We start from the raw sequence: 11,060 nt of genomic DNA, 5'->3' as shown, positions 1-11,060 counted from the left end.
CTGCATCCCCCACATCTCCCCACATCCACCTGCATCCCCCCACATCCACCTGCATCCACTTACAAAATAAATACACATATAATTAGCATCTGCATTTAAGGGGGATGGGCCCATTTAGTCTCTAATAGGCCTCAAATAATTACACTGTGTTTAAAAAAAAACACACACAAAGCACTTAAGAAAAGATGACTTCAATCAGAATGATGGCTGGCAAGACCTTGCTCTGTTCTATTGGTACTCAACATGATGTCCCAAAAACACAAGATAAGAGTTTGCTAACAGCAGGCTACTGTTCTGCCAGACTCGGTAAGGAGTTTTTTCAGTGTTATCTTTAGTTTTGCAGCATATTTTAAATGCTTTTCTTATACTTTTATTTATTTATTTTGTACGATGGCAGGTGCCTCCAGGCACTGATAGAGGTCACAACACAGCTGGTTTGCAGGTGTCAGTTGTCTTTCCTCCCATCGTGTGGATTCCCGGGATTAAACTCAGGTTGTCAGGGTTGGCAGCCAGCACCTACCTGCTGAGCCTTCTCACTGGGCCCGGCAGGACAATTTTTAAAGTTTCCACATTTTTTTTTCAGATTTTTACTATTTAGAGATTAGGTACCTGTCAGTTTCCACAGATAGAACATTCAAAGACAAGACCAGAAGAACATGCTTGCCTCGATTATAATAAAAAAACAGTTTTTAGTCAAAGTGAACCTACCTTTATTTGCATAATGATGGTGAGGAAGTTCCTGTCATCCTCAAAAACTGCTGACAGGCTCGGCCCGGGCCCGCAGGTCTTCTCCTCAACCTTCTTGTTAATGAATGGGCTGGTGAAAGCGTCAAAGTACGAGTCAGGCACCAGATTAGGAACTGACAACACTGTGTTTTCAAAGTGATTAATTGCCCCAGAAATTCCATCCTGTCAGAGAGAAAACAAATAGAAGATGAGCACAGGCGACTATATTTACAGTTTCTGAATTTCCTGAAAATTAAGAGTGATTCATTCTGGGGTTGAAGAGATGCCTCCGAGGTTCAGAGAGCTGGAGATGAGGCCCCAGCACCCATTCTTGGCAGCTCACAACCGCCTGTGACTCCAGATCCAGGAGATGTTGCACCTTTGCCTGGTCTCCTCATTCTCCAGCAACTACAGTGTGTGCACATGCGTAGACATGTGCAAGTGTATGCTTGCACACACGAGTGCACGAGTGTACACACACACACACACACTAAACAAGTGCAGGAATGAATGAGTAAATAAAATCTTTTTAAAAATGGGAATAACACAACCAACCACAGCAGGTGTGTTGATTCTGCAATTCTGAGAAAACCTGAAGACACAGTTCGGTTTTCACAGCAAATATTTTCTAATTGAAAAAGAGGCCGATTGCTGGGGGTGCTGACACATGTCTTTAATCCCAGCACTAAGGAGGCAGAGGTACGCAGATCTCTGTGAGTTCAAGGCCAGCCTGGTCTATACAGCTAGTTCCAGGACAGTCAGGGCTACACAAAGAAATCTTGTCTTTTGGAAGAAAAAAAACCAAGGCAACACGTTGTAATGATCTGGAATGTGACTAAAACACTAGAGAGTGTGAGAGAAGGCAAGCCAAAGGAAAAGCCATGGAAGTTTAAATGATGACTACATGCTTCTTGGTATTTGGAAAATGGTTTCTATTCTAGAAGTATAAGCTGAGATTAAAACTTAGACATAGATATAAAGATTTATGTGCAAAGACATTCACTGTGTCTGAATTACTCATAATAGCTAAAATGATTAGAGAAAACAAAAATATTTAAAAATGGTGGCTTGGACATATGAATTATAGTGTTTGTGTGTATGTATGTGTGTGTATGTGTGTGCACAAAATGCTATATTCTTTCCAAAAGATGTTTCCAAAGTACCTAATGACATGAAGAAATGCCTATAATATAATGTTAAGGAATAAGAAAGGAAGAAAGATGGTTAAGAGCACTGTACTGACTGCTCTTCCCGAGGACCCATGTTCAATTCCCATGGCAGCTCACAACTGTCACTACAGGCCCAGGGGATCTGATATCTTCACAGATACACATGCAAGCAAACCACCAAAGCACATAAAATTAAAAATAAATAGAAGAAAAGGAAGTTTGCAAAACAAAAGAAAGATGGACAGAGAACACAATAGAACTTCGAAATTTAAAATGTGTCCAAGTGCGTATTATGCTGATGGTACACTAGGTATGTGGGCAAACCAGTATACATAAAACAAGATAGGGAGGAAACATGGTTATTGGTCTATATTGGTAAACTTGAACAATATTGTTAAAAGGACATAACCAAAAGATAGAATTTTCTAATATAAAACATGATTTTGGAAAGACTTCAGAAGAACAGTGTGGTGACTTTGATGCTCCTCAGAGGGCTGCTTTGGTCACTGTAAGGTTTGTACCACACTGAAGCATCCCTGCAGAGCTTCTGATCTGTTTCCCAGGCAAGAGAACAGTGCTAACGGCAGTCTTTCCAATCAGCTGACCCCCAAAGAAGTTCCTTCATTATTTTAAAGGCTGCTTATCTGCAGGCGTTAGACAATGAAACACACACCAGAAAGTCTTCCAGAGAAGGTTCGAAGAGTAGCGACTGCACCGTCAGAATCAGTTCTGTGACGAACATGGGGATGAGAGACTCATCTTCTTCTTGCTTTTCCATCAGTGGAGCCCCCTGGAAGGACCACATGTGCGTTGTTACAAAGACCCTATCTAGAAGGATGCTATAAAGGAAAATGGACACACAAAGGTGAGTGGACTTGAGTTCACACAATGAGCTGAATTTAGATCCTTGGCATGTGGAAGTCTTTCTGGGAATAATGCCATAAGAAGAACAAAGATATAGAAATATTGGAGGATGGTACAGCAATGTGAAAGCATTGTCTTTGTAAAACTGGAAATGCGAGCAAACTTGGAAAGCAGCCTTAAATAGAAATGGGGTTTGTATACTTGATAGAAGCCACACATTCAACATTCCAATCCTGAGACAGATATGCTCCTGTTCATTTCTGTTGCTGTCATAAATACCCTGGCAGAAAGCAACGCAGGAGAGGAGACAGTTGACGGGGGTCACAATTTGAAGCTACACCTGTCATTGAGGGGAGGTAGAGGCAAGAACTCAAGCCACTGTCTACATTATACCCAAAGTCAACGACAAAGGCCAAATGCACCCCTGCTTGCTTTTTCACTCCCTCTATGAATATAGCCCAGGACTCAGCCAGGCAATGATGGTTTCTACATTCAGGGCTGGTCTTCCTCATCAATTAAGGATGCAGATAATTCCCTATAGATTTGCCCAAAGGCCAGCCTTATTTATATAATTCTTCATTAAGACGCCCTTCCTGGATGATTTTAGGTTGTGTCAGGGTGGCAATTAACACTAACTAATATAATATTTGAAACAGAAACTCCTCCGTTTTTCCAAAATATGGAAAACACCAGCAAAACATCTGACATAGAGGTGCTCCTTGATGAACACCCAGAGACTTGATTTTGTGCAAATGTACCTTTTTCTCGACGACTTCGGGCTTCTCTTCACTAATCCACTTCTGGATGACATCTGCTGAGGGAGTTCGCTTTAGTTTATCAGAGAGGAAATTGAGAAGAGAGCTGGCAGTATTTACTGTTAGGACGTGCAGGGTGTTCTGAATCAGGTAATCATTCAGACGGATGAAGCTTGAGGAAAAGGCAAACACTCTTAGCTTCCTGCGATTACTACATATTCTTCGTAGCAACTCTAATGCAATGATTTAAAAAGCAAAACATGGCGTCTCCTGGAATTTTGGTTGTATTATATTAAAACATGAGATAGTTTAGAATTGTTCTTAGACCTTCTTCCCCTGAAAGCGTAAATATATTCGATTATAGGACAGTGGTTTAACTAGTGGTTTGAACTATCCCATGGACTATCTGATGAACAAAATGGATATTAGAGTAATGCACCCAGATCCTCTAGTCAGAAGGTCACAGGAGTTCTTCAAAAAACTTTAAAGAAAAGCTCAATTGCATACAATGCATGTAACTTGAGTCTGTGGGTAAAGTATGAAATCCTTGCATGTGTGAACTAACTTGCATGTTCTTTGAGAGACTCACCCCTGTAACCCAGTACTCATAGTGCAAGCTCTTTGGGAGACTCACCCCTGTAACCCAGCACTTGTCATGTATATCTATGTTCTTTGACAGCAGCTATTAGCCCAAAGGCAACAATTTGTGTCCTTACGGTAGTGTTGACATTGCAAGCTGTATCTATGTTTTACATGGGTTCTAGAAATCAAACTCAGGTTGTCAGGCTTGTGGGATACCCACTGAGTCAGGGCTGACTCTTTCATATCTTAAGAAGGATAGATTCCCTACTTTTTCCTGAAAGAAAGAAGATGCTCTCACCATGTGAGCCTCATGCAGTGATGCCTTTTGCTGGCCTGTTCTGTGTAAGTCATTTTCTCAGATTCTCCATAAGTGGGTATATCTAACGGACCATCAATAAAACTTGCAATGTTGATCTTAAAGTAATCTAAGGACAATATAAGGCACAAATCTTTTGTAAAACATTTATCTTTCCTTTTTTTTAAACGTTCATCTTTCAATATCCATTCAAAGAAAAACAAAACAAAACTCAAAAGCCACACAACCCTTTGATTTGTGACAATTCAGAGCCCCAGAAAACAAATGTATAGAATCTATGCATAGAAGCAGGACCTGGGAGCAAGTGAGAAAGATATTTAACTCTAAAGAAAACGAGAAGACAGAAGAGAGTGTTTCAGAAGGCTACTCCCTGTTCTCAGCTCTTCATACCCTCATGGGTTTCAACTTCACAGTCATCAGGAATAAACCCCGCAGCGCGTAAGGCAAAGCGGCACGACTTCCTGACCACATCTTTTGCCTCGAATCGGAAATCTTCCAGGCGCTCCGTCACCTAAACATTCATGGGTATGTGTAGTTAGTCACAGCTGAGTCTGCTGAGAAGAAAGGAGTCTGAAACTTGACAACAGCATCCATTACCTCCTGCAGTCGCACGACCTGTGCGGCCTTGAACTCCTGCAGGGTGTAGGTGTGGAATTTTTCAATGTAACAAAGTCCCATAAAACTCAGCAGATAGCACATTTCATTAATTTTAAGGAGAGCTGGTTGTAGATACTGGATGAAAAGAAGAATAAATCATTATTTAATTTTCAAGGTCCTATGTTGTAAAAATATGTGCAGAATAAAAACTGGTTATGAAGGGGTTATAGAGGGGTGTGTGTGTGTGTGAGTGTGTTAACTTGGCAAATGTGTACAAAATCACACATCAAGTGGGAACTCTTCAGAATTTTGTTTTGTAGAAGAATTGCTCAGGTTATCATATTTAGTTTGCTCTTTCACCTCAGAGTCTTGCATGTCTTTCAGCTATTAAAGGAATGAGATCAATGACAAGTAGCAGAAAGCTGTGCATCTTAAATTCCGTTAGCTTCAGCTTATGGCTACTGAAAGACTGGATAATGTCCAGTCACAATGATCACACATGGGACCACGTACTCATCTAAGAGGCTATGACATAGAACAAAACTAAACTTTACTGTAAGTTTACCATGGTTAACAAGATGTATTGGAAAAGGATAAACAGTCACCAATGACCCAGAACTTCCATCTCAATAATGTACCCAGGGGAAAAGAAACTTATACATGAGAATTTATAATATGTTTAGAAAATATTTAGAGAATTTGTAATATGCTTAGGAAAAATACACATAGATATTTCTTTGTAATTGCACTTATTTATGAAAGCATTACTTGTAATTGCCAAAAAGCAGGAATAATTCAAATATCTATCAAGAAGGAAATAAAATAGGTATAACCACACAAATAAATATAGATAGCCAGTGAAAATAGATGGTATTTCACAACACAGATGCATTTTGAAGAGAGTGTGCTAAGTGAAAAATGTATAACATATTGTATGATTCCTTAAGCGCACAGAAGAGGCAAAGTTACAGAGACGGGGAGTAGATGTTGGGAGAGGAACAAGGGCTCTGTGGAGAAATGGAGAATGGCTATTCCTGGCCAACGGAACTTCTTTTTAGGGTGGTGGATATGTACCAAAATTGACTGTGGCAATGGTTAGTTACCCTGTGGACACACTAATCATTACTAAGTTATATACTATGGGTGGGTGAATATATAGCAAGCATGTGAATTATGTATCAATGAAGTTGTTGAGGAAAATCTAGGCATAGGTGCTCACAAGGTTGGCTGTTTTCATAAAAGAATCATAAAATAAATGTCAGGGCCAGCACATGACTCAGTGAGTAAAGACATTTACAACCAAGGCTGAGGTCCTTAGCTCAGTCTTAGGGACACCTCAGGTAGACAGATGGAGAGACTAGCTTCCGTAAGTTGTCCTTATGGGACACGGACACACACACACACACACACACACACACACACACTAAAGAAGTAAATAGGACCTAGAGAGATTGCTCACAGGTTAGGAGCACTAGCTGCTCTTCTAGGGGACCCAGGTTCTATTCCCAGCATCCACATGGCAGCTCACCACTGTATGTAATTCCATCTCCTGAGGATTCAGCACTCTCTTCTGGCTTCCACAAGCTCTTTATACATACAGTATACAGACAAATTTTCAGGCAACACACAAAATAAAAGTTAATTTTTTAATTTAAAAAACAATCATTAAACTAAAAAAATTAATTTCACGCATCTTTTTTTTTAGTCTAGTCTAGAAGAATCAACAGTCAACGTCACTTAATTGTTTGGATTGTGCTTGTGGTGTGTTGGTTAGCATTTGATAGATATTGGAGACATAATAGACAGTGAGTAGATTCCTAGGTAAATATTAGCTTAGAAAGATGAGAACTTTCTAGCATGCCAGGAAGAAATTTAAGAGGAGATACTATCATGCCCAGCACAGTGACACTATATATCACTGGCAAAGTGACGGTCCTCCTTATAGAAGAGAAGACATGAAGCCTAGGAGAGGTCATTTAAAAGAAAAATCTAGGAAGATTTTTGCATAATGACAAAAATGTGTCTATTCAGTGTTCAAACCATGGTGAAGAAGTTCAAGTGGCTAATAAGCCCATAATAAGTTAGAAAAGCAGGGTCTGAGGTTAATGCTGGGAAGTAATGGGCTATCCTTGCACAGTTTAGCATGCTCAGTGAGGTGGATGACCCCAGATGATCTGTCCTACACACTACTTTGCATGATTGATTTTAATTATTATCCATCTATATTCATCTTAGTTCTCTCAATCTCCTCTGTTGTACAAGACATGCTTATAAAAAGCTATCAGATTATTCTCAAAGAGAAGCAAACGGTGGCTACTGACCCTACAAGGTGACTAGCGTCAAAGAAACAACCACTGAGGTGGTTACCCGTACAACACCTGAACATAATTCTTCATAGACATGGCAGGGGTCCACGAGGCCAACCCCTGCCGCAGGAACCACCAATATAAGATTTCTAGGCTGCCTTTAATTGAAGGAGACTGTGTCTCTCTTCTTACACTTCTGCCTTTTGCTTCCTAGTTAAGAGCTTGCAACCCCACGTCTGACTGGACTGCTAGATGTTGTGACAGACAAAGGCTGTGAGTACTGTACCAAGATAAAATACTCTGTTGTCAGGTGTTTCTCAACCAACGCCTGTGACCACATCACACTTTCTTTCTCTGTCATGCTTGCTTCTAAAACACGATTAAGAAATACATACAGGATTAACAATGAACAGGTTTTTTCGAAGCGCTTTTCGACAGCCGGTGATTTTCTTGGAGCGCACGTTCTTCCGCCACACGCTGAAAGCCTTCCACTTCCGGAAGAGCGAGAAAATGGGGATCTTCGTGAGCTCTCTGTGGTACAGGTACTCCTGTTCCCATCGCTCAATCTCGATGTACTCGATGTCATCGTTGTAAACGTGGGTAACTGCGTCTTTGCTAATTGTGTAGTAGTCATTTTTATTGATGTTCTCATAACTTACGACCCTGTGGGTGAATACCAATTGGGAGAAAAGGATGAAGTACTCAGGACAAGAGGAAACAGTGGACGTGCTTTTTGTTGTAAAGAGAGAAACGCGTTAAAGGTGGATACCATTTAAAATCTAACCAAATTCTAACAAACTTACAATTCAAAGAAAAGTCTTCATAGAGAAAGGCAAGATTTAAATAACAGTGAAGACTTTAGTGAGATGTCATGTCAGTGATATGTTCAATCATTGCAGTTGAGAGATCTTTCAACAAATGTACAAATCCACTGTAGACATTTTATTACATTTATTTTATTTTGCAGATGTGTGGATTTAGAGGACAATTTGTGGGAGTCAGTTTTTCTCTTTGCACTATGTGGGTTCTGGGAGTTCGACTCAAACCCTCAGACTCAGCTGCATCTTTACCCACTGAACCATTTTGCCATCTTCATTTTAGACATTGGTTTTCTTGGGACAGGGTCTTACATAAGGGTCTTATGCAGTCCTAGCTGTCCTGGCACTCACTATGTAGATCAGGCTGGCCTTGAACTCACAGACATCTGACTAGCTCAACTACAGTCATTTTAAATTTAATTGTCTTTTATGCAAGGTGTTTGGAAAGAAGTCTGTGTTAATTATTAACTCTTTAGAATAACAGCTCTCAGCCTGTGGGCCATGACCACTTCTGGGTCAAGTGATACTTTCAACAAGTGTTGGTATCAGATATCCTGAATATCAGATATTTACAATATGATTCATAACAGTAGAAAATTACATTTATGAAGTAACAACAAAAATAATTCTATGGTTGAGGTCACCACAGCATGAGGAACTAAAGAGTCGCAGCATTCAGAAGGTTGAGAACCTTCCAAACCACTGCTTTAGAGATTGTATTCAATGTCAACAGCACAAAAGACCCTTAAACTATCCAGCGTTAATGGGATTATGAGAAAGGTTGAAGAAAACATGAATTATGGGGAGTAGAACCAAGATTCAAATTAAGCTCAAATATATGCCTATTTCATCACAGATTATTTTTAAAATCTTTTAAATTAAAGATACCCCTTCTTATCTGCACTCAAGGGCATTCTTCAGCTTCACATAACAGAAGAAAACTAGATCAAGAAGAAATACAAGAACAGGATAAATTAAAAGGGAAAAATAAGGGTGGATTCTTTAAAAGTTTTCTGATTTAAAATTTTTAAATAAGAATTTAAAGCACAAAGTTATTTCCTACAATTTTGGCTATAGCAACAAAATATGTACCACTTCAATGAAATAAGACAAATATGAAATATGACATGCCTTTTCAAATATGTGTTCAGGAATTCAGGAGAGTAACATCTATAAAGAGTCAGTGAGAGCCTTAGGATCACAAGACAATGATTAAGCACAAAGGCCAAAGCCCAGAGATTTCCTGTGTTAAGGACATGTGAGAAGTGTGTGAGACCGAGGCCAGCATGCGGGCTCAGGGGCTAAGGCTGATGGCTCTTCTTGCAGAGAACTGGAGTTCAGTTCCCAGCAACCGTGGCAGATGTTCATGACCACGTTACTCCAACTCCAGGGGACCTGTTGTCCTTTTCTGGCTGCCACAGGCACTAGAACCCATGTGCACGTGGCCCTCACCCGAACACACACATAATTAAAAACATAAAAAAAGTCTTTTTAAAAAAATATATACACTAGGTAAAGAGTAGACAATAGCACTCCAATGAAAACCAATGTTTTTCACACGTATGTTCTGTTCTTGGTCTGCATTTTGAATCTGTTGTCTAAGGCCCTTTAGAGTAGCCTTTTAAACATCTGTCAGATGCCTGCAATGGTTGAAGATACATAAGATACACATTTATGATTAGTTTTTAAGAGGTCAAAAAGTTATAAACCACTGTAATAAACCATCTTGGGCTTTTAATTTCTATTTTTGCATTAATAAAACATAGTGAGCATGGTTCCTTCCTATTTCACTGCTGCCACAGAAAACTCTGACTTGCTTTGTTTTCACCTGACCTTACTGTCTGACTTTTTGTTTGTATTCTAATTAACTCATGCTGGAAGTGTCTGGAACACATGTCATGAAAACAGGCATGATACGTTTGAAAGGTTTTCTTTTGCCACTATCAATAGCTGAAGATATAACTAGCATATATTTGGATTCTCTTCATAATATGAAACTTCAACTTGCCTCATCTTAGCCACTGTTCTATTGCTCTGAAGAGACACTGTGACCAAGGTAACTCTTATAAAAGAAAGCATTTAACTGGGGTCTTGTGTACAGCTTCAGAGGCTAGTGCATTATCATCATGGTGGGGAGCATGGTGGCAGGCAGGCAGGGTGCTGCAGCAGTAGCTAAGGATACACACATCCGAGGAGGGGGCGAGAGGGAGGGGGGAATGAATATGAATATGGATCTGACTTAGACTTTTCTTTAACCCTCAAAGCCCCAGTGACATACTTTCTCCAACAAGACTAAACCTTCCAATCCTTCTAATCATTTCAAATAGTGTCACTTCCTGGTAACTAAGCATTCAAATATATGATGCTATGGGGGCTATTCTTATTCAAATCCCTGTACCTCTAAAACTTAGTCAACTCCAAGTGTCTCATTTACATCAGATATCAAAACCAAGCAAGAACAAGCAGGTGGTTATGGTCTTAGACATGTCTGGAAAACTTGCTGTATGTGCTCTGCTACTGACAAGGATGGCAGTTGTGGTCCATTGTATCAATCCACTTGCTAGTGCTACTTAGAGATTTTCATAACTCCCTTTGTTTACAAAGTATTGTCAAGCCCTCAATCTCTTTATTTTCCACTTCTCAACTCTCCACAGGGCAGAATACATGTAAATTTTTTACAAGCATGTATTTTTTTTGTTACTTGTTTATTTATTTGGGAGGCATGTCACAGTGTGCATGAAGTCAGAGGAAAATTTGCAAGAGTCATTCTGTGTATTTTTGTCATGAGGGTCCTGTGGTTTGAACTCAGGTTATCAGTCTTAGTGGCAAGCACCTTTGCCATCTGAGCCATCTCACCTGCTGGCTCAAAATTCTCTCTCTCTCTCTCTCTCTCTCTCTCTCTCTCTCTCTCTCTCTCTCTCTCTCTC

The 11,060-nt window shown here is 39.9% G+C and overlaps 1 protein-coding gene across 1 annotated transcript in view; it reads right to left on the bottom strand.

Moving 5' to 3' along the window:
* Positions 1–11,060, bottom strand: part of Dnah6 (dynein axonemal heavy chain 6) — a 206,444-nt gene that overhangs the window by 178,663 nt on the left and 16,721 nt on the right. Inside the window, exons 4-10 of the mRNA XM_028762489.1 lie at positions 7,711–7,978; positions 5,010–5,144; positions 4,803–4,923; positions 4,395–4,521; positions 3,518–3,686; positions 2,569–2,685; positions 709–909 (exon numbers count right to left, since the gene is read on the bottom strand). Coding sequence (XP_028618322.1) covers positions 709–909; positions 2,569–2,685; positions 3,518–3,686; positions 4,395–4,521; positions 4,803–4,923; positions 5,010–5,144; positions 7,711–7,978 — 1,138 coding nt within the window. The remainder of the gene's footprint in view (positions 1–708; positions 910–2,568; positions 2,686–3,517; positions 3,687–4,394; positions 4,522–4,802; positions 4,924–5,009; positions 5,145–7,710; positions 7,979–11,060) is intronic.

This window comes from Grammomys surdaster, unplaced genomic scaffold, assembly GCF_004785775.1.
Source record: "Grammomys surdaster isolate TR1022 unplaced genomic scaffold, NIH_TR_1.0 133, whole genome shotgun sequence".
Classification (NCBI taxonomy): Eukaryota; Metazoa; Chordata; class Mammalia; order Rodentia; family Muridae; genus Grammomys; species Grammomys surdaster.
This window is presented reverse-complemented; position numbering and strand designations above follow the sequence as displayed.